Source organism: Conger conger, chromosome 16 (genome assembly GCF_963514075.1).
Source record: "Conger conger chromosome 16, fConCon1.1, whole genome shotgun sequence".
Lineage (NCBI taxonomy): Eukaryota > Metazoa > Chordata > Actinopteri > Anguilliformes > Congridae > Conger > Conger conger.
In genome coordinates this window covers 2275535-2299696 of record NC_083775.1, presented here as the reverse complement: position 1 = coordinate 2299696, position 24162 = coordinate 2275535, and the positions used below count along the sequence as shown (strand labels likewise).

At 52.4% G+C, this 24162-nt stretch overlaps 1 protein-coding gene across 1 annotated transcript in view; it reads right to left on the bottom strand.

The window, feature by feature from the left end:
- kansl1b (KAT8 regulatory NSL complex subunit 1b) overlaps positions 1–24162 on the bottom strand; it is a 45979-nt gene that overhangs the window by 19135 nt on the left and 2682 nt on the right. Inside the window, exon 3 of the mRNA XM_061224591.1 lies at positions 11595–12738. Within this exon, the coding sequence (XP_061080575.1) occupies positions 11595–12738 (1144 nt within the window). The remainder of the gene's footprint in view (positions 1–11594; positions 12739–24162) is intronic.

Sequence of the window (24162 nt, the reverse complement as noted above, 5' to 3'; positions counted from 1 at the left end):
CCAGCCTGGCCAAAAAGTTAAAAAATAAAAATCCCAAAATAACTGGACGAGTGGAACAATGGAATCTGTGACTGCCTGACCATTTCCTCCCGAGCCCCACCCAGCACTCTTCTGGGTGCAAAACATCCAGAACATTCCCCCGTTCACAACTCCTGGGCACAACTGCATGTCATTTGTTGCCTCCCACAAAATTGGGAGCAAAGGGACTTTTTTTCCCCCCAGCTTTCCTAGAGAAAAGGCCGGGACAGGGACTGCAGAGAGAACGAGGGGAGGGGGGGGGAGTGGGATGGGTAGGAGGGCTCGAGCATTTGGGGAGTCCAGGCCCCCAAGGGGAGAGGCGAGGACACCCCATCGACGCGACTCCAAGGGGCTAAGATCACCCCCCTGAGCCTTCCGCCGGGGTTTCACGCAGATCCTTTCACCCAGAGGCACCCGAACCCCTGCCCAGGTACCTCAGCCAGACCCAGGTATCCCAGCACACCTGGTACTGAGTTTGATCATTAGCCTCAGGTGCGCCCCAGAGGGAACACAGGTGTGGGAGAGCCAGCGGGCGGAACCCAGCCGGAGGAGAGCCGAACATCTCTCCAGCCACACGCGCTGGCACACACGCGGGCGGTCCGGAGCGTGGGAGGGGCCGGTTCCGGACAGAACGTCAGACACGCCCGCCCACACGGTCAGACAGCGCCGGACTCCAGCCTGAAGCAGGAGTAATTCCTCTTTTCGGGTGTGTGCGCTCACACTGCGCGCCCGTGGAAAGTGAGGGGGGGAGAGCAGGGTGTTGCCCGAGGGCTGCAGACGTTTATTAAATGTGTCACCATTTCCTCTTTCCCGATTCTGCAACAGCAAAGCCTTCCTGATCACTTTCCCCACTGCACCTTAACCGGGAGGGAACGGTTCACAGCGTGCGGAGCCAGAGAGCACACTGCAATCTGTTCCTTCTGCTCAAAAACACGGACAAATTGTACGGATACAAGTGCCGTCAGCATTCGTGAGCTTAATTCGCCCGTTTATTGCCAGCCGAAGGAAATCGAGATCTCAAAATTTCCGAGACTGTGTCGGTTTTAGGGAAGGGAGTGCCCCGCTAGAAGCAACACAAAGAACCACAGAGTTCAACACGAACGCACCTTAGACCAGGAAGTTATGCACGGCTCACAAAACCAACAAAAGCTGCACGGGCCAGACCTGAGGCAGCTGCACGGCGGGGCGTTGGAGCTATTTAAAGTCTGAGCAGAACGACCTCTCGCCTTTAGCAGGGCCCGCCCGCCCTTCTCCTTTCTGCGGTCAAGATGACCCGCTCCTCTTCCTCAAGAAGGGCACTCGAGCCTCGACCTGAAGAGCTGCCCCGCCTGTCCGGATCACCGGTGACACGGCAAAGAACCCAATCACAAAAACAACCCCTCTCCTGAACCCCGCGGCTCTCCTTTCTTACGTTTTAATTTAAGACCAGCCCCCTATGGCCTCTATACGCACACACACACACCCTATGGCCTCTATACGCACACACACAGGGGCTCTATACGCACACACAGACCCCTATGGCCTACACACACACACACACACACACACACACACACACACACACACACACACACACACACACACACACACACACACACACACACACACACACACACACACACACACACACACACACACACACACACACACACACACACACACACACACACACACACACACACACACAGGAGTGCACTCCGTTCAGCCAAGTCATAACCAGGGCCGAGGTCTGAGTTTATGACAGTCCAAAGTGTCTGAGAACGCAACAGCCGTCAGGCAGGAAGCCAGGGCGAGGTGTGGGCCTGTGGGCCGCCTTAGCCTCGCCCGCTAACCTAAACCAGCAATCACAGGTCCCCCTTTCTACCTCTCCTGCACGAGAACATCACTGCAGTCACAGATCTCCCTGTTTTCACCCAGGCAACCGAGGACAACTCGCAGGATGATGCAAAGAGATCAGAGCAAACAGACTAGAAGAAAAAAATAAAAATAAAAAACTTTTTCACTGCTATACACCACTGCCTGAAACTGAAAACCACATTCCTTCACATCTTAAATCTTCAAAGATTAGGCCCACGTTTCCTCCCAAAACCCTGAGCCATCACTCCAACAAGATTACACGGCATCACCCCAAAAGGAGAAATAAGCATTTATAAATACAATACAAACACATTACAGGAAACATCCCTCAGTGGCCATAGATGGGAGGATATTGGTGATTAGGAGGGGAATTAGCGTCTTACGCTGATCAAACACGCAGCCAAGAACCACTTGCAGTGTACACAGCGATACACAAGGACTCCGGGAGAGAACGTTTCAAACAGACGGACCTTGACACTTCTGCACACGTCACACGTGTGAGGGCCACAGGCAGTGACCGTGTTCCAGGTCCGTGTGCGAGCCAGGCAACGCGAACGCAACTCGCCGGCACGTTCCCCGACCAGAGATCCGCTCTCCGTTTCTGCGTTTAAACGGCGAGATCGAGCGGGAAGCACAGCGAACACAGCCCCCGCCGGGAGACCACGACGTCTCGGTGCCGCCCGGGCCTTTTGTTCGGGCCGGGCTCCTCGTGCCGCGGCTAATTTTAGCCGGCGCTCGGGTCAGCTGACAGCCGCGTGTGGGGCCACGCAGCCCGGGACAGAGCTTCCAGAAGATTCCCAGCACACAAACACTCGTCTTGCATCAGCCACCATGTCAATTCCACCCCCCTCCCCCCCACCTCATCCTCGCCAGGCCCAACCAGCAGCTGAACGTTTCATCAGGCTAAGCAGCCAAAACCTTATTTTTTTAAGCTCGTTTCCTGGTCGTGCTGAGACACGGTGTTCACTAGTGTCACTGCGGTTGGCTTCAGTATCGGTCATTCAGACCCTCTCCGATGTAAAGTCAATAGTATAGTTGAGGTCACAATACTAAGTCAATAATTCAAGAAAACGGTGTATTGGTGTATTTTCTTTATCTCACGCACCACCCCATGTGCCGATTCGCTTAAAGTTATGGTGTCATTAGGACAATAGAGCAGTGCTTTGTGGATGAATCAGGAACAGATTACTACAGTCTCTCTCGCTCGCTCAGTTGGGGAACCATCCACTTTCCCCGACTCAGAAGAACACTTGGCTCTTTGAACAGAGAACATCACACGAGCCAGAACAACAATGTGTCTGAGGAAATCACCTCGCCTCGTGATGGATTTGTCAAACCAAAGCAGAAAGAACTGAACTACTATGTGTGTGTGTAAGTGAGCATGTCAGATGGGCTCTAAGGCCCAGGGCCACCGGCTCCCAGCCCGACATTCCCACCGGCTCCCAGCCCGATATTCCCACCGGCTCCCAGCCCGATATTCCCACCCGCTCCCAGCCCGATATTCCCACCGGCTCCCAGCCCGATACTCCCACCGGCTCCCAGCCCGATACTCCCACCGGCTCCCAGCCCGACATTCCCACCCGCTCCCAGCCCGATATTCCCACCGGCTCCCAGCCCGATATTCCCACCCGCTCCCAGCCCGATATTCCCACCGGCTCCCAGCCCGACATTCCCACCCGCTCCCAGCCCGATATTCCCACCGGCTCCCAGCCCGATACTCCCACCGGCTCCCAGCCCGATATTCCCACCGGCTCCCAGCCCGATATTCCCACCGGCTCCCAGCCCGATATTCCAACCTCAGTGGAAAGCTCCAATTCCATGCCCACGGCAATGCTCTTCCCAGATCAACCAGCCATGCAAGTTCTCGTAACCTTTTTCTCGCTCTCTCACGATCGACAAACGGTTTCATTTCCTGGTCAAATAGCCTTTACGTTTTGTGAATGCACGGTGTTTTAAGCCTTGTGAAACGCAGGCTAATTAAACGACGTGACATCAGTGCGTTCACACTTGTCCCCATTGCTCCTCTGTACTTCCAGAGTTTTGCAGGTGTGAAATCTTCCCTGCAGACTGCCTGGCACCTGGAGGAGGTCGCTAAGCATGCGACAATTCCTCCCTCATTCTCACCGTGCTTGCTATTCTAAAGCAATACTGATTAATTAATCTCCCGGGCTAACTAAAAAGACATTCAATTACGAAGTGTTAGACTCCGCTTCTTCCATCGAACGGAAAACCGCGTCTCTAAAGCGGCACTGAAATGACTAAATTCACTGAAAACGCTGATGAACACCGTACACCCGGCTGGTAGGAGACAAACAGCAGCTCGGGTTCACAGGTGGGGCCTATTCTCCGGCTAACGCACCCAGGCTGCACTGCTGTAGGCAAGGCGCAGCTCGACAAGCCTGTGGAGAATAGAGGCCCAATTCTCAAGGGAAAATCACAGCACAGTATCACAATAACCCCACGGTAAACAGGAAACGGGATCAAGGTTCTCTCTCCCGATACAAATACCCTGTATTTACTACCTAGAAACTGAACAGGGGTTACGCGACGGAGAACACTGCCACACCCCGTACGCTCACGCTGCATTCTTCAGCGGAACGAGAGATGATCTGATTAAACAGGCAGCTGCCACTCAAGCTGGGACTCATCTGTCAGGTTCTGCAGGGGGGGTGGGGGGGTCATCCCGTTTCAGGTTTCAGGAGGCGGGGAACACTGGTAAAATGGGTGGCATTTATATAGCGCCTTTGTCCAAAGCGCTGCACGATTGAAGCTGAATATCCCCCACCCTGCAGGCCTCTAGCATCTCTGTGCTTCTCTGCCACGCGACATGGCTGCCATTTTAAATGGGAAATGTTTGTCATTTATATAGCTGTACAATTCATGATTCTCATTCAACCATGCATACACACACAGACACGCACACTAATGGCGAGTGGCTGCCATACAAGGCACCAACCAGCTCGTCAGGAGTATTTAAGAGTTAGGCGCCTTGCTCAGGGACACTTTGACACACACCCAGGGTGGGATCAAACCGGCAACCCTCCGACTGCCAGACGACTGCTCTTACTGCCTGACCCAATGTCAACCAGCTCGGTTGGTTAAGCCGGGTATGAACTGGTAGACTGCCAGACAGGTGGCCCGTAGCGCAGTGGTTAAGGTGCATGACTGGGACAGGCAAGGTCGGTGGTTCTAATCCCCGGTGTAGCCACAATAAGATCCGCACAGCCGTTGGGCCCTTGAGCAAGGCCCTTAACTCTGCATTGCTCCAGGGGAGGATTGTCTCCTGCTTAGTCTAATCAACTGTAAGTCGCTCTGGATAAGAGTGTCTGCCAAATGACAATAATGTAATGTGATGCTCTTACCGGCAGAGCCAGTGTGAGGTGCGGGGCGCAGAGCAGACGCGCGGGGTGAGATTTGCGACTGGCACACCCGAGGGACACGGGTCTCCCAGCAAGCAGGTCGTGACCCGGTGACCTCCCGTCTGCCACACGCCAAGCTCTCCCCGCGCAGAGTCACCCGCGAAACCGACCCGCATCCCTGCCCGTTAAACACCGTCTGGAGCGGTCTGCAGCAGGGATCCTCAAACCAGGCCCTCCAGCAAAAATCCACCGCCACTAACCTTCCCTCCCGGGAAATAACTGAGCAATTAGTGCTCCTGATTGGCCAGACCGTCCTCAGATCTGACTCCGAGGAAGAGCGGGGGCGGACAAGCAGGAGTTATCAGCCGTGGAGGTCCGGGATTTGAGGAACAGGGGTCTGGAGTCTATCCCCCCCCCCCCCCGGGATAAAACGCACACAAGGAGTTTGTGGGTTTGTGACGAGGCACAACCTTTTTAAATGCACTTCCAGGTCGAGGGATTTTGGCACAATGTCCCAAAACACAGAAATGAACATTAATGAGAAGAAGCACATGCTGGAACCCCCCCCAAAAAAAACCACCCCAGCGGGGAGGAACCCCTGAGAGAGGGGAGCCTGTCCAGACGAAGACGCGCGCGGAGGAACAGAACGCCATCATCTCCACCGCAAAGCAGGCCCCCGTTGCCATGGCGACCCAGAATCCGAGCTACAAGCTGTCCCCCCCGAACGCTCCCGGCCCTGAGAACAGGAGGCTCTGTGGGCCCCGATCACTCCGTGTTCCTGAGTCACGCGATGTTCCCCACGGCCGCCGCCGCCCACAGCACACAACCCTCAGAGCAGGAGCGCCCAATCAGCCGCCGATTCAGCCCTGATTCAGCCGCCGATTCAGCCCCGATTCAGCCCTGATTCAGACAGAAACAGGGCCCCGATTCAGCCCTGATTCAGCCCCGATTCAGCCGCCGATTCAGCCCTGATTCAGACAGAAACAGGGCCCCGATTCAGCCCTGATTCAGACAGAAACAGGGCCCCGATTCAGCCCTGATTCAGCCCTGATTCAGACAGAAACAGGGCCCCGATTCAGCCCTGATTCAGACAGAAACAGGGCCCCGATTCAGCCCTGATTCAGACAGAAACAGGACCCCGATTCAGCCCCTGATTCAGACAGAAACAGGACCCCGATTCAGCCCCCGATTCCGTCAAAATCAGCCTCTGCTTCAGCCCCGATTCCGTCAAAATCAGCCTCGACTTCAGCCCCAATTCAGTCAAAAATAGGCCCCGAAAAAGAATCAGGCCTCAATTCGGCCTGAAGAGAGGCCCGTCAGGAGCATTAGGGAGTTTAGTGGGTTAAGAGTCCAAGGCCAGTGTGAGACGGGGCAATGAAACCCCAGCCCCTAATGGTGCAGGTTAATTTTTAGCCAAACTGCACTCAGGCCATTAAAAGCCGTTAAGTAATCTTGGCCCCGTTTGCACTTTAAACCTTCCAGCTGTCAGGAGACGCTGTGTGGACTCCCCACCCTGCAGAAGCCATCGGGCAGAGAGGCTGGCCCCCCCGCCCACGGCAATAAGTGCGCCCAGCTAACCCGAAACAGTCCCCCACATCCGTCCTCATCCTCCCACCAGGCCAATGGAAAAAGGTTTGCGGTCAAAATGAACCCTGTGGCTGTCCATTAACGGGGGTCACGGGGCAGAATCTGAACAGGGATCAGAGGATCCACTCTGGCCATTCTCATTGGTCTGCCCATATTGTGGGCGTGGCCGTCCGCACGCGCACACACCGCACACCCAGTCGCCGTCGGCAACATGGCGCGGCTTTGGGAATCGCCCGTCGGTCGCAGGGCAGCGAAAACAAGCGACATCACCGTCTTGGCGTGTCATAATCCGGGCAGCAAGCCTATTACGTCTTACGCAACCGCCATGTGGCACACCTCACAGAGAGGCAGGTAAGCCCTCGAGCCAGAGGAACGCCACGCCCGGCAAACAGCTCCTCTTCCTCAGCTCCTCTTCCTCAGCTTGGGAAGGACTGCCCATGGGGCTGGTGGGCCGGGAGGGAAACTGAGCGACCACGGAAACTACGTTATTTAGCTGACGCTTTTTATCCGAAGCAACTTACAGTTGATAAGACTAAGTAGGAGACAATCTGGGAGCAATGTGGGGTTAAAGGCCTTGCTCAAGGGCCCAACGGCTGTGGCTGATCTTATTGTGGATCAACCCACTAAACTTGCAGGTCCCAGTCATGGACCGTAACCACTATGCTACAGGCTGCCCAATTCTACCAATTCGGGTCCCCACCGGAGTACTGGGGAATTCACCGGGCTGCAGATGTACCACCCACACCAACGGCTGAAACCCCAGAACTCTCCGGACGGGAGATGGGTCTGGACTCAGAACAGGCAGACTGTCCTACGGGAGATGGGTCTGGACTCAGAACAGGCAGACTGTCCTACGGGAGATGGGTCTGGACTCAGAACAGGCAGACTGTCCTACGGGAGATGGGTCTGGACTCAGAACAGGCAGACTGTCCTACGGGAGATGGGTCTGGACTCAGAACAGGCAGACTGTCCTACGGGAGATGGGTCTGGACTCAGAACAGGCAGACTGTCCTACGGGAGATGGGTCTGGACTCAGAACAGGCAGACTGTCCTACGGGAGATGGGTCTGGACTCAGAACAGGCAGACTGTCCTACGGGAGATGGGTCTGGACTCAGAACAGGCAGACTGTCCTACGGGAGATGGGTCTGGACTCAGAACAGGCAGACTGTCCTACGGGAGATGGGTCTGGACTCAGAACAGGCAGACTGTCCTACGGGAGATGGGTCTGGACTCAGAACAGGCAGACTGTCCTACGGGAGATGGGTCTGGACTCAGAACAGGCAGACTGTCCTACGGGAGATGGGTCTGGACTCAGAACAGGCAGACTGTCCTACGGGAGATGGGTCTGGACTCAGAACGGGCAGAATGTCCTACAGGAGATGGGTCTGGACTCAGAACAGGCAGACTGTCCTACGGGAGATGGGTCTGCGCCACAAAGGCCAGCTTCTGCTGAGCGAGAGGCAGGGGCGGACCCAGCAGACCCAACAGCAGGCTGCTCCAAAGAGGCCCCAGCGTCTCTGGGTGGCCTCTAGCGTAGTGGTTAAGGTACATGACTGGGACACACAAGGTCGGTGGTTCTAATCCCAGTGTAGCCACAATACAATCCACACAGCTGTTGGGCCCTTGAGCAAGGCCCTTAACCCTGCATTTGCTCCAGGGGAGAATTGTCGCCTGCTTAGTCTAATCAACTGTACGTCGCTCTGGATAAGAGCATCTGCCAAATGCCAATAATGTAATGAAATGTAACGTCTCACCCATTGAGTTATGTCACTGCCCAACCCGCAACGCCACTCCAGATTACTACATAGGTTTTTCAGGCTACACTTTCTAATAACAGCACAGCGATGTAAATGTCAAATCTCTCCATTTCAGCAGGAGCCAGTGGAAACCTCTGCTCTGCTCCTCACAGTTTTTTTTGGAAAGACAGACCAGCCGTGTTTTTTTTTTTTGGACCACGTAACAGGTACAGGAGGTCACCTGGCACCTGCCCGCAGCTACACAACCAGAGAAAAATGCAAAAACGATTCATGAAAAGTCACATCAGGTCAGAGAGCGAGGTGCTCAATTCGGGCCTCCACAGGCAGTAATAATTTCCATTACACATTAGTGCCATTCTGGCCTTTTGATTACTTTGGAACTGAGCGTAATTACCTTACAGATTTACAGAAATTACTGGATCAAACGAGTGAGAGCTCGGTGAACCAGGCCCAAAAAAAGTTCCTGAAAATGTTACAATTCACTTCCAAATCTTTGATGGTGACATTTCGCCGATGTAGCGAGGCAACGTTAACGGTTGTGGAGAATTTGGACCGGCCTGAACAAGACTAGCGCATTTCAGTAACCATAGCAGCAGCAGTGCGCATCAGAACACTCAAAACATGCACAATTTCTGACCCCCCCCCCCACACACAGAGACAGAGACAGAGACAGAGACAGAGACAGAGACAGAGACAGAGACAGAGACAGAGACAGAGACAGAGACAGAGACAGAGACAGAGACAGAGACACACAGACACACAGACAAAATCAATGCCTGGGATTTCAACAGGGGGCCTGGGAATGTACTCTAGCCTGCAGGGGGTCGCTGGCAAGACTTGAAATACAATGACTACATAGATTTGGGGAAAGGTTTAAAAATAAATAAATAACAGTATATATTTTCTGAGCAATAGAAACCTTTTTAACTTACGATTGGAACCACGGTGCAGACACTGTCGAAGAAATTACCCGGGGCTAATCAGCAACTGCAGATTGCCCAGTTGCCACTCGGTTCTCCCGGCAGCTAAACAATGTTGCTAGGCAGCCAGGCAACAGGCACAGTTGAGAAGCTGGGCACTGATTTCCTGTACAACCCCCCCCCCCCCCCCGCCTTCCCAGCAATCTGCTCATTCCAGGCCGGACTGAGCGCATTCCAACCCTCAGACTCCACTGCCTGATCCGAGAGTCACCCACTCGAGTTTCACCGATAAGGATCTGTACGGCCGCCCCGCTGCTAGCCTAGCACGAGCTGTGCCAAATGACACTTAAGGTAGCACCAACTGTGCCACAAGCATCAGCTAGGCCACTGCTAAACAACAGTGTTAGCCTAGCAAAAGCTGCGCCACTGTGCTAAATGACACTGTGTTAGCCTAGCAAAAGCTGTGCCACTGTGCTAAATGACACTGTTAGCCTAGCAAAAGCTGTGCCACTGTGCTAAATGACACTGTGTTAGCCTAGCAAACGCTGTGCCCCTGTGCTAAATGACACTGTGTTAGCCTAGCAAAAGCTGTGCCACTGTGCTAAATGACACTGCGTTAGCCTAGCAAAAGCTGCGCCCCTGTGCTAAATGACACTGTGTTAGCCTAGCAAAAGCTGTGCCACTGTGCTAAATGACACTGCGTTAGCCTAGCAAAAGCTGGGCCACTGTGCTAAATGACACTGCGTTAGCCTAGCAAAAGCTGTGCCACTGTGCTAAATGACACTGTTAGCCTAGCAAAAGCTGTGCCACTGTGCTAAACGACACTGCGTTAGCCTAGCATGAGCGGTGCATTCCATTGAGAGCCAATGGGACAGGTTCAATCTATCAAAGGCCACCTAACCCGACCTACAGATTTACGCACTGGGAGATTCATTTCACCGCACAAAGACAATGTAAAGGCAGTTTCGTAAAGGCTAAAATCAACACAGCGCCGTTAGTACGGGTGCTAAACGCGGTCCGGTTAAAGGCTTGAAAAGCGTCGGCCCTGCAGCATCACAACGTGATCCTGCAGAGTGAACACCGTGTACCGCGACTGAATCCTGCGCAGAGGCTGCAGCCCACACTCAACGCCGGAGACGATGCGGAAACGCACCCAAACGCATCCTCACCAACGCATCCTCACAAACGCATCCTCACAAACGCATCCTCACAAACGCATCCTCACAAACGCATCCTCACAAACGCATCCTCACAAACGCATCCTCACAAACGCACCCTCACAAACGCACCCTCACAAACGCACCCTCACAAACGCACCCTCACAAACGCATCCTCACAAACGCATCCTCACCAACGCCGTGCGGTCGCCAGATCTCTGGCTGCAGCCCAGCCACAGGGGATCACAGGACCAAATCAACTTCAAATGTCAGGCCAAACATCACAAACGGGTCCTTTTTCTTTTTAGGTTTGTTCTGTGTTCGTGAGTCACATTTCCCTCGCGAGGCTGAACCCGGCTTCGGCCGATAAGCGCATCAGACCGAGCCCCGTCCCCGAAAACGCCAACCTGCGCAAGAACGCCAAGACCAGAGCTGGCAGAGCTTTAAATGACATTACAATACGTTACACTGTTACATACATATCACCACTGCAGCTTCATTACAGTACACATCATTTGACGTGTTTATCCAAAGAGACAGTTGATTAGACTAAGCAGGGGACAATCCCCCCTGGAGGGGCTTGGCTCAAGGGCGCACAGTAGCACTAATCCTATCCTGGCCACACCGGGGACTGAACCAACGACCTCGCGGGTCACAGCCACACACCTTAATCACAACGCGACAGGCTATCCTTTCACGATCAAACTTCATCTGCCAGAACATCTCTGCTGTCCTTAGTCCCGCCCCCCTGGAAACACCACAAGCTTGTCCTGACCAATGACCTGAGGCCGCCTGCAATGACTCCGCCCAGCCCGGTCCTACACCCAGATATAGAGCGATAGACGCATTTATTTAGCATTTCTCTCACTCTCAAAGCGTGGCAGCCATTTTGCACCAGAACCGAACACGAGCTCCGGAGGGGGGGGGGGGGTACTCACAGCGAGACGTGCCTCTTCTCCAGGTCGGGCGTGGCCAGCTGCTCCTCCTCCACGTCGGACTCGCCGCCCGAGCTGCTGACGGTGGCGTCCGAGTCGAAGGCGGCCTCGGCGGAGCGCAGGTGGGCGGCGCCGCTGAGGGAGAGGCGCTCCAGCTGGGCGGGCACGGAGCCGGAGCGCAGGAGGGCGGCGGCGTGGGGCCGCGGGGGCGCGTCGGGGGGCAGCGCGGAGCTCAGGAGGCAGCGCAGCTGCTGCTGCACGTGCCGCTCCACCTGCTTGGCCTGCACCACCTGCAGCCGCTTGCGCAGCCGGCGCAGACGGCCCTCCATCTCGCCCTGCCGCGCGCGGCTCTGCCGGGCCCGGTCCCGCACCTCCTCGTCCGGGCAGGGAGGCGCGGGCGCCGGGAGGAGCGCGGGCCCGTCCCCCGGGGCCGACGGGAGCGGGGAGCAGCGGGACGCGGCGCCGCCGAGCTCCACTCCGCACGCCAGGGCCGTCGTCGGCGCCTCCCGGCCGTCGGGGACCCCGTCGGGCGGCGGCCCGGCTTTGAGCGGGTCCCCCCTGGCGGGCGGGGGCTGGGCCGGGGGCGGGGTGGCCCGGCCGGGCCCGGGCCGGTCCCCGTTGACCGTGGACACGGTTCTGTCGCGGTCGGGGCCGGGCTTGGCCAGCTTCCGGGCCAGGCCGTTGAGGGCGGGCTGCCCGCTAGCGGCCACGGGGCCCTTCAGCTGGGCCTTGCGCGGCAGGAAGTCGCCGCCGTCGAAGTAGGAGTCGGGCAGGAAGTCGGCGCGCGCCTGCAGCACCGTCTGCTTGATGAGCACGCCCTGCAGCGCCAGCGAGTCCTTGGTGGACGGCACGGACGTCACATCCGAGCACAGGTAGGACGCCACCAGCGGCTGCAGCTTGGCGCGGGGCCCGGCGCCCGCCGCCTCGGCCGGGAGGTCCTGGAAGTCGCGCGCGCACCGCTCCTCCTTGCGCGCGCTGGACAGCAGGAGGTTGGCGGCGGAGGGGGGCGGGGCCAGCTTGAAGCGGATGTGGCGGGCCTCGGCGGGGGCGTCGGTCAGAGCGGGCGCCATGGCAGCCATACAGCGCCGAGAGGCGGGCGGGGCGGCCTCCCTCAGCACAGGGGCCACGCCTGCACCCTGCTGCCCCGCTGAGGAGAGGGAGAGAGACGGTCAAGACACACCGCACACAGCCACGGGGAGGACACACAGTGCGGCTCGCTGAGGAGAGGGAGAGAGACGGTCAGACACCACACACAGCGACGGCTAGAACATACAGAGCGACTCAGCACCGGCTGCCCTGTGACTGGAGCTCACGTGCTCCAATGTTAGCCCCTGCAGGACGGCAGAGCTCCAGGAACAGGGTGAGGAACCAGGGGACTCAGCCCCTCACCAGTTAACGCTGAGACCGGTGGACCACAGCCCTCCCGCCAAAAACAGGAAACGTTCACTCCATAACGGGCCTAAACCAAGAATTGTCAAATCCAAATCTAGCCCTGGTTCTTTTCTCCTGGGTAATTAACTCAATTAGCACTACAGATTGGCTAGATTGTCTTCACACCTGTCTCCCAGGTAAAGGGAGGGTGAGCACACCTGTCTCCCAGGTAAAGGGAGGGTGAGCACACCTGTCTCCCAGGTAAAGGGAGGGTGAGCACACCTGTCTCCCAGGTAAAGGGAGGCAGCGGTTTACGCCCCTGGAAGACCGTGATCAGACGGACCCTGGCATAGACCGATCTGAAACACGGAAATCCAGAAGCATGCTAAACTCCACCTCCGCAGAAAACAAAGAATGCCATTTAAAGTGAAGGAGTGAAGTACCTATCCCAGAAAGCACTGCGTCGGTCGGGGAGACAAAATCCTCAAAGAAGACTGGATAGAACTACACCAGGCTCCAGTCCACCCTCTCCGAGAGACGAGCACAACTTCCTGAACCCGATCCACTTCCACGCTCCAGTAAAACGGCTGAGTGGGTCCCCATCAACCGCCTCCATTTAGAACCGCACTAACACACCACCACGATTACCCATCGCAACCCACCAGCAGGTTAATAGTAAGTTAGTAAGTAATGATTGATTGTAAGTAAGTAAGTTAGGTTTATCCATGGGAACAAAGTAGCGCAGCACAGGGTAGGGCTGAGGAAAATATCGCCATGGCGATATTCAACAGCGTGACTAGTGATGAATAAATATTGAGAGGTGAGCAGTTATAAGGTCTTTCCGAGTACGACCAGCTCACTGCGAGACACCAAAGAGCGTCAAAACAAACCTTCAGGGCCGTTCTCCGAGATTAGGCGTTCTGAGACGCAGCCAGTGTTGCACCAGTGACCGTGCACAGGCGCGCTTGCTGTGCCAATGTCTTATGAACTGATTTAATGTTCCCATGTGGGGTGTCCACCTTTCCAGCGGTTTATTTTAGGTCCTGATATCCATTAGATGCTGTTTCGTGCGTTTAAGTACCAAAAACAAGTTTTACATGTCCGTTCTCCAGCGTTCTCTCATGAGCTTTCCGAAGAACTAGTGACTGTGTCTTTAAGGCTCATTGACATGAATGAACCTCTGCCCTGATTGGCCGGCGAGCTCCAAGGAACTGAACGCCTTCTGTTCGTAGCTACTGGATTTGCGCTAGCGCGTCGTTGTGACGTCATAACTTTGCGAAAGTCCAAATGTCCCGTCAAAATGCACGTCTCCTTCAGACGGACGGCGGAGGTGTGTTTGGGGACTGCGCGTTTTGATACTTTCACATTGTTTTTATGAACACATTCAACTTTGCCATAACCTACATCAATTTAAATGTCATTTTCCACATTATGAGATCGTCATAAATATCTGCACCGCGGTTATCGATGTACAGGGTCCAACCCTGGGTCAAATGCGCAACCGCTTTGGATTCCAATACTTCTCCGCGCTGGGACTGATTTTTGCATCGTGCAACTGAAACAACCAAGAGGACCAGAAGGTGGGGTCTGCGCAGGAAACGGACAATAATAGCATTTGAATCAAAAACAATGGCGCGTTTGACCCAGGTCTGACCCAGATGACGACACCACACACACACACGACACAAGCCGTGTGACCGGAGTGGAGTTTGGCTTCGCACTCAAAGGTGAGAAGTTCACACCTGCGGAACGAAGAGACGACCACAGCAAGCGGGGGGAAAAGCAGTCAATCACATTATCACCGCTCGCCTTCCGACAACAAGGAGAACCACAACAACCACAACAGAGAAAAATACATCACGCAACGTTGATTTCTCCCCCCAACAGAATTGAGAAATCTTTCTGAGCTCAGACAGAACGCTCCACTCTTTTGTGAAGGAACAAAAGATCAGGACTCTAAAGTATTATACCGTAACGGCGGTAATATATTCATAAAGCTAAACAATAGTGCAAAACTAACTCTCTCTCAGGGAGAGGAGGCGGGTACAGCCAGCAAACACAGGCCTGCTTGGAACTATTCCTGGAAACTCTTTCCACAGCGCGCCTCCGAACGAGAGTGGCATTGCACAAGACTCGTTCCCGTGATGGTAAACACACAAACTAAGACCGTTTTAGCCCAGAACGGGGCCGTGCTATCGCGTGAGGAGCAGGCTCTTCAGCGCAGGAACAGGGGGTTTGATGAAAAGGCCGATTGCTCAAGATTCTCAAGTTCCGCCTTGAGCTTCTCGGGAAAGGGCAAAACGGGCGTGCCGGGATCTGAAAACAATACCGAGGAGGGAAGGAGGCCGGTGAACGACGGCACGAGACCCAGCAGATGCCCCACCGCTGACCGCTCGGCCATTCGCACAGACACGACATTACACGGCGCGGTGACGTCGCACATGGAACCGGATCACCTCACCCCTGTGGGGGATCCTAAAAGTTCACTTCAGAACTGAGGCCTGCAGCTGTTTATTGTATAAAGGCGTCATTCGTCGCGTGTCTGTGCATTGTGTTGTATTTTATGCTGTAATCTCTGCTCACCAGGGCTCCCTGGGAAAAGAGAGAGAACGCTCTTTAACGGGACTCCCCTGGTTAAAGGAGAAATAAAGTAAAATAAACAAACTCGCCTTCCACCACCCGAAAGTAGAGTTCATGAAAGGCGTCATACAACTGCAGTCTGTTACAGGTTCCTCCAGGCCCTCAGGCTACGCTGGGCTCCCCCGTTTACACAACGATCTGGGATTGTGGGAAAGGGGTGTGAACGTCAACCGTAGAACAAATATGGACCAAGTGCCGGTGACGTCACCCACTGACGATATCTACATAACACATCCACCTGCCATTTCATTACTGGAGAAGATCCTCCACCCCTAACCCAGCATCACGTGCCTCCACAGAAGGGGTGGGGACCTCAGAGTAGAGAGCACGTCTCAGACTCCAGACCCCCCCCCCCCACCACCACCACGTCACCACCAAAAACAGCGCCGGACCTCCGCTTTCACTTTCAGAGAGAAGCACTTCAGCGAATACGCTGCATTGTTTTCATCTCCCCTGCACAAGCGAACGGTTTCGAAAGGCAGCCCACTTCCGTTCCGACAGAACGCTGCAGCTTTGCTGCAGCCGGGAGGTGATGCAATGCTCTGCTTTTGACACCTGCATGACTGCATGCGTTGAACCATGTGCAAACACGGTCTACGCATACATTTATCATCAAGAGGACAAAGCGTAAAAGGTGCACCGCCATTAATTAAGAACACGGGAGTACGCATCTTCAGTTATGGCAGGCATTTATATAGCGCCTTTATCCAAAGCGCTGCACAAATGTTGCTTCACACTCGCGCAAGGCACCCACCAGCTCGTCAGGAGCAATTGCAGGTTAGGCGTCTCGCACAGGGACACTTCCGACACACCCAGGGCGGGACCGAACCAGTAACCCTCCGACTGCTCTAACCGCCTGAGCCAATGTCACCGCCAGTTCACAAGTTAACCCAGCACACCTCATAAGTACAATCATCAGGCGCGACAGAGTGAAAACCCACAGAATAGTAGAGCTGTCGGAACAGGGTTGAGCGGCCCTGCTCTTGCTGCTGAATGAGGTGTGCTTTAGTCAGGGTTGGTCTGTGGGGTTAAGATTACCTCGGGTCGTGTGTAAAGGCTTTGACGCCATGTTCATGCCACACCAGCAGCCTCCTTTACAACCAGAATCATTTTTGCATCTGCTCCCCATCCTGAACCGCGCAGGAAACCAGGGGGAGGGACGGGGCGAGACAGAAAAAGAGGCGTCTGTTTTCTATTCTTTAACGGTCAGTACAGCAGAGCGCATTACCTACTGCAAGAGAAAGGAAACGGACAGGCCCTGCCCTTGCACAGACACCTGAACACAAATGCAGCCTGTAGCCTAGTGGCTAAGGTACATGACTGGGACAGCCTGTAGCGTAGTGGTTAAGGTACATGACTGGGGCAGCCTGTAGCCTAGTGGCTAAGGTACATGACTGGGGCAGCCTGCAGCCTAGTGGCTAAGGTACATGACTGGGGCAGCATGTAGCCTAGCGGCTAAGGTACATGAGAGGGGAAGGCTGTAGCCTAGTGGCTAAGGTACATGACTGGGACAGCCTGTAGCCTAGCGGCTAAGGTACATGACTGGGGCAGCCTGTAGCCTAGTGGCTAAGGTATGTGACTGGGAGAGCCTGTAGCCTAGTGGCTAAGGTACATGACTGGGGAAGCCTGTAGCCTAGTGGCTAAGGTACATGACTGGGGCAGCCTGTAGCCTAGCGGCTAAGGTACATGACTGGCATCCGGAAGGTTGGTGGTTCAAGGCCCAGATCCATGCAGCCGTTCGCCCTTGAGCAAGGCCCTTCACCCCACTTTTATTCAAACTAAGTCCCCCACCTGCGACATCACTGTAAACAATTGACAGAAATTTAATGGACAAACACGCCAACTGGTACACAATGGCTCAAAATCTCCATGTCAAATGTATTTTTTATTTTTTTTCCCCCAGGAAGTGGATGAAAAATAAACTGCTAAAATACACAGGTATTAGAATTGTATCACTGTTATGGAATATATACTTTAAGATGTGTTCGCATGGATATGAAAAGTGAATTCTGATTTCAGTAAGAACTGGCCCTCTGCAGACTGGGCAGGCCCACAGGTACTACGGGAAAGGGCCATTTAGGGGCCGTGGGAGAAGTGCACACCAAAGTAAAAACGTAAAATGCTCTTCAGACAATGAACCTTCTCGATCCCTTGGATCATCCGGCGCTGGTCTCTTTAATTATTCCAAAGGTTCGAGCGAAAACTGCCCGACAAGCAGGTTTCGATTTCGATGCACCCTGCCTCAAAGAATAACCTGCCAGCAACCTGAGTAATAACAAAATCTCAGCTTTGCAGAATTAGATTATGGGGATTTCACTGGTCAGTCAGATTTTACGGTATTTTACCGTTACTACCTTTTTTTCTCGGTTTCAGTGGTTGCCGTTTCTTTTTTAAAAATTTTTTATTTATTTTTTTTATCGGTTTTTATCTAAAACAGTGTGAAGCACATTGAGCTGCTTCCTGTATCAACTAAGCTCTGAAAATAAATGTTAATTTTTTTGGTGATCGACAGATTGTGTGCCTTAATGCGAGAGTGCATTTCAGAGGAATAGTTCAATCCTGAAAAAGACATGAAGCAGCCTGTGTAAAAGGGTTACTTTGACATGAAGGGGGCTTTCAGGAGGGGTTGTTTTGGCTAGAAGGGGGCTTCCAGGATGATGGTAGAGGGGAGAACTGGGTGTTTCAGATGGGCGTCTCTCAGCAGGATTATTGAGTTAGCTGGATAGCTGCACTGATTAAAACCCACAGAGCAGGCTTACTGAGTTAGCTGGATAACTGCACTGAGTAAAACCCACAAAGCAGGATTACAGAGTTAGCTGGATAACTGCACTGAGTAAAACCCACAAAGCAGGATTACAGAGTTAGCTGGATAACTGCACTGAGTAAAACCCACAAAGCAGGATTACAGAGTTAGCTGGATAACTGCACTGGGTAAAACCCACAAAGCAGGATTGCGGAGTAAGCTGGATAACTGCACTGAGTAAAACCCACAAAGCAGGATTACAGAGTTAGCTTGATAACCGCACTGAGTAAAACCCACAAAGCAGGATTACAGAGTTAGCTGGATAACTGCACTGAGTAAAACCCACAAAGCAGGATTACAGAGTTAGCTGGATAACTGCACTGAGTAAAACCCACAAAGCAGGATTACAGAGTTAGCTGGATAACTGCACTGAGTAAAACCCACAAAGCAGGATTACAGAGTTAGCTGGATAACTGCACTGAGTAAAACCCACAAAGCAGGATTACAGAGTTAGCTGGATAACTGCACTGGGTAAAACCCACAAAGCAGGATTGCGGAGTTAGCTGGATAACTGCACTGAGTAAAACCCACAAAGCAGGATTACAGAGTTAGCTTGATAACCGCACTGAGTAAAACCCACAAAGCAGGATTACAGAGTTAGCTGGATAACTGCACTGAGTAAAACCCACAAAGCAGGATTACAGAGTTAGCAGGATAACTGCACTGATTAAACCCACAAAGCAAGATCACTGAGTTAGCTGGATAACTGCACTGAGTAAAACCCACAAAGCAGGATTACTGAGTTAGCTGGATAACTGCACTGAGTAAAACCCACAAAGCAGGATTACTGAGTTAGCTGGATAACTGCACTGAGTAAAACCCACAAAACAGGATTACAGAGTTAGCTGGATAACTGCACTGATTAAAACCCACAAAGCAAGATCACTGAGTTAGCTGGATAACTGCACTGAGTAAAACCCACAAAGCAGGATTACTGAGTTAGCTGGATAACTGCACTGAGTAAAACCCACAAAGCAGGATTACAGAGTTAGCTGGATAACTGCACCGATTAAAACCCACAAAGCAAGATCACTGAGTTAGCTGGATAACTGCACTGAGTAAGACCCACAAAGCAGGATTACGGAGTTAGCTGGATAACTGCACTCAGTAAAACCCACAAAGCAGGATTACAGAGTTAGCTGGATAACTGCACTGAGTAAAACCCACAAAGCAGGATTACAGAGTTAGCTGGATAACTGCACTGAGTAAAACCCACAAAGCAGGATTACAGAGTTAGCTGGATAACTGCACTGGGTAAAACCCACAAAGCAGGATTGCGGAGTAAGATGGATAACTGCACTGAGTAAAACCCACAAAGCAGGATTACAGAGTTAGCTTGAGAACTGCACTGAGTAAAACCCACAAAGCAGGATTACGGAGTTAGCTTGAGAACTGCACTGAGTAAAACCCACAAAGCAGGATTACTGAGTTAGCTGGATAACTGCACCGAGTAAAACCCACAAAGCAGGATTACTGAGTTAGCTGGATAACTGCACCGAGTAAAACCCACAAAGCAGGATTACTGAGTTAGTGGGATAACGGCACAGAGTAAAACACGGACTCCACCCAAACGTGGAACATGGACTGAACTATAATGAGCTGTCCCAGGTTTCACTCCGTGCAGTTATCCAGACAACTCGGTAATCCTGCTTCATGAAAAGAATTTGAAAAAAGAAAAGAAAAAAAATCAAGAAAAACCCCAAACAAGCTCCTCCGCACCCCACACTATGTGACCCCTGGAGCTCCTTCATCGTGATAAGATGCATTTAGCACGGGCAAAAGGGCGCTTATTTCAGTGTGCACTCTGAACAGGAGAGAGCGAAGACGCTCTGTGTACTACTCCCCTACCGCTCCTCCCGCCGCCCCTGTGCCTGGGGGGCCTTGACCAGGAGGCCCAAAACACAAGACCCACAGGCATATGCCGTGAACCCAAAGCCTCCTGCGCGTCTCGGCTGCAGGGACCTGCCCCTCTCTCTCCAAAACTCCTTTTCCCCTCCAGGGCTTTTAGATGCTCTGACAAACCGCTTGTGTATCCCAAGATCAGATTTAAAAACAAAGGGTGATGATGGTGCCTTCCTCATTGTGCCCCAAGGCTGCGGAATAGCCTTCCTCCGAGCATCAGGTTCTCCCCCTCCACTGACACTTAAATCTCGTTCCCCGACGAGTCGCTGTAAAGTTCTTGGCTAGTGATGTGCAATTGTGTGGATCATGTAATTTTACAAACTGTTCTTTTAAAAGTGCTTTGCGCATGATGTTGACTTGCCTTGCGTGCAGAAACTGAACTGCCTGGGATCAGACAGGTCATACCCACCAGCAGGGGGCTCTGTTCCCCCCTTCCTCCCCCCTCCTGTGGCATCACTGTGACATCACACCGTGACTTTCCACAAACAGCTACCTCACTCAAAATGCGTTGAAACAAAGCTCACTCGAGACCCAGCATGGATCCAACAGTGGATTGTACCGGGGGCCAGTTTCATAAAGCAGGATTACGGAGTTAGCCGGCTAACTGCACCGGGAAAAACCCGGAACCCACCCAAAATCAGGACCGGACCGAAGTACAAACAAGCTGCTCCAGGCTTTACTCAGTTATCCAGCTAACTGAATAATCCTGCTTCGCTTTGTGATACAGGCCGCAGTTCTACATCTCGCAGGGGAGAATGAGGGCGCCTGAAACAGTAGAAATGGACAAGTGGAACAACGCACCGCAGCGGACACCTTGCACAAACGTCAGGGACGAGTCGCAGGGCCTTCTCCTGAGGACCGATCGCACGCCCCACACTACCTGCCGGGGACCCACCTGCCGGCTCGCACCTGCACCAGCAGAGCCCGGAACGGGCCTTTCTGTGCCTGGCGGTTAATCTACACCGCGAGCCGTCTCAGGGACACTGAACAACACCAGACGGCACTGAGCTGTAACGCAGACGGGGCACCGGTGGATTAGCCGGCCACACTACACAGATAGGGGCTGAGGTGGGATCCGTTACATTTGCTTCGCCAACAATGCTCCTCTTATTCTGAATTCTGGACTGTGTGCGGGGAGGGGAGTGGGGGGGGGCGGGGGTGGGACATCAGAGCTGCCACTCTGCTGGGTTCCGTGACCTGGATGTGCGAACCGCGTTCGTTCGCTCGCCAGGAACCATTTCATATCTCCCACATGTACACCGGAGCCTGATCTCCCCCCCCCCTCTACGAAAATTCGGCCACGGGATTAGCAAGCAACTACAAAGGCGGCCGTGTTAAGCACGCGCACAAGGCGACAAACGGCGGTATGCAAATAACAATTCGTACCTTCTCAAAGGAACTACATTTCCAAAACAATCATCGCACTCAAGAACACATTTGCGGGGGCAGTATTTTTGACAACGAGGTGAATGAATGACTGCATTAGGTGGCATTAGGCATCGCACGCAAGAATATGCAACGTAGCAAACCGTATCAAATCAAATTAACAGGCGTAATATGAACTAGCTTCGATTTTAAGCGGCTAGTTTGCCCATAAATCAACCAAAATCAATATAGGGATCATCATTCAATACAGTAGAGCACAGCACCGCACTGGTCAATACAGTAAAAATGTGGCGTCCTACGCGATAAAGATTAGAAACGCAAGCACTTTCACAATAAACAACGAGAACGATACGGATATGAAGCCTTCTACAAACCCAAAGGCCGCCAAGTCCAAACTTAAACGGTGATTACGTAATTCACCCAGTTAAGACAGTTTAGGAGACAAAAGCCCCCTTATACGCAATAATTGATAAAATGTTTAATATTTTGTTGCGTGGAGACGTAAAACTTCCTTGTGTATATCATCATTTAAAAATAAAATAGAAAAGCTGCATTTCCCTACCAACGTTAGCTGGCTACCTAGCTTGCTAGTAGAGAGAAGCTTTAAATAATTATGTGTACGCAGATGGAGCCGAATTTCCTATGATCCCAGTTTCGATGCATTCCAACTCAGAATATTGGATCGGTTGTCTTATGGTGCATTTAACGCGATATTGTCGAAACAATTCTCGGGAAACGTGGCGCCCGAATCCGTCTGCGCCATTATGACGACCTCGACAGAAATTACCAGCTAGCCAACTGCACAAAATTTTTCTCTAAATTACAGCTCGCCAACACGCTAGTATTTGAGAAGGTTTCGGGGTTCAGCTTCAAGGACGTGTCTCCGAATTTCGGTTGCAAGTGAACCCCGATTGCCCGCGTTGAAAACAAAGAGGACAGCTTTAATAGCTTTTAACTTTAATATCCGGAGATGGCTAGCTAGCGACACCGAAATAACTCCCTATAGCTAGCCCTTTCGTCAGCGTTAGCTAAATCAATAACCTTCAGCTAATGTTAGCGAGCAACCTACAAATAAAAATAGGATTGCATTTCCTTGCTACGGTCGCTCGTTAACCCCGAGTAATTTCATGCTTCAATTGAATACAACATAACAGTTCGCTAGCTGCTTATTTTCAAGGACAATGGGTTTTTTTTGTGGAAATTCTGCTAGTCACCAATATTCGTACGCAAGCTAGCTAGCTGTTACGCGGACTAGAACATATATATGAAGCACGGTTGACATACATTTTGCTAACCGGGAAGCGCATAATACATCTTTTTAAATTCCACAAACTTAACAAATCTAGCACAACAGAATTAAGATAGCTAGCTTGCTGACGAGAGTTGGATATCTAGCTCGTTAACATTCGCTAACCCGTTAGCTGGCTAATATTTTAGCCAGAATTAATTTCATTAAAACTACAGCGAATCCTTCGTACCAATTATTATGAAGGCACAAGAATACAATAAAACAAGGCCTATGCATCCAGTTCAATTCGATGAATGTACTTTAATTGCAAAGTTATTTTTAATGCTCGTTTTAAGTTAATGTTAACAAAGAAAAGGAGGAACCTACCACGTGATGAGGAGCAGAGTCCGGGGGAATTTCAGTAACAAATCTCCGCAGTTTAAAAGGAAAAAATTAAGAAATGGCCCAAAAACAGACAGAATAACTAATACATGGGTTATCCCCTCTTCCGACGCGCTCCCGTCTCTGGTGAGCTTCTGGTTTCTGCAACCCCGTGTTGCTCTCGGGTTCACGAAATGGGCGAAACAACGAACAAGAAACCCGGAGTTAAATATACAAAAAGAAAAACTATCCTTTCCGACTTCGAGTGTGTCCTAGTTTTAATATTTCCAGTCTTCCCTTTTCTCTCAGACCCGGTTCCTAGTCAAATTTCACCATATTCTCCCGTTTTATCTGGGTTATTTTTTTGCTGTTTCTGGGAGAGCGACGTTCGGAAAATGGCGGCTCGCTCCTCTCCCTCGGATTTCAAGTCTGACAAACATAGAACCGGAGAGTAGTGGAGCCGCGGCGGGAGACATTCCTCATACTCGCCGCTAGAGCGAAGGGCTGACAGAGAGGAGGGCTTATCGGAGCAAAAGAGATCCTACCATCAAAACCTTTGAAATCAATGCAACTGTGCCATTACCGACCGCCATGGCGTCTACACCAGAATCTTAACATTTTGTTCACGTACGCTCGAGCACAAATGTTTTATTTTCTAGCAATTCTGAAATTTACTGCCAAAGCCGGAAATGTATGTTCTGAAAAATGTGACTGACATAGAATGCACAACACCAGCACCAATTTATTTTCCTAACGACAAAAAGGCATGGCGTTAGATAATGTAATCGCTGTGCGAAACGCTAGCTAAACTCCCGCGACTCAATTTACGCCGGGGAAATTCTAGTACTGGTCGGAAACCA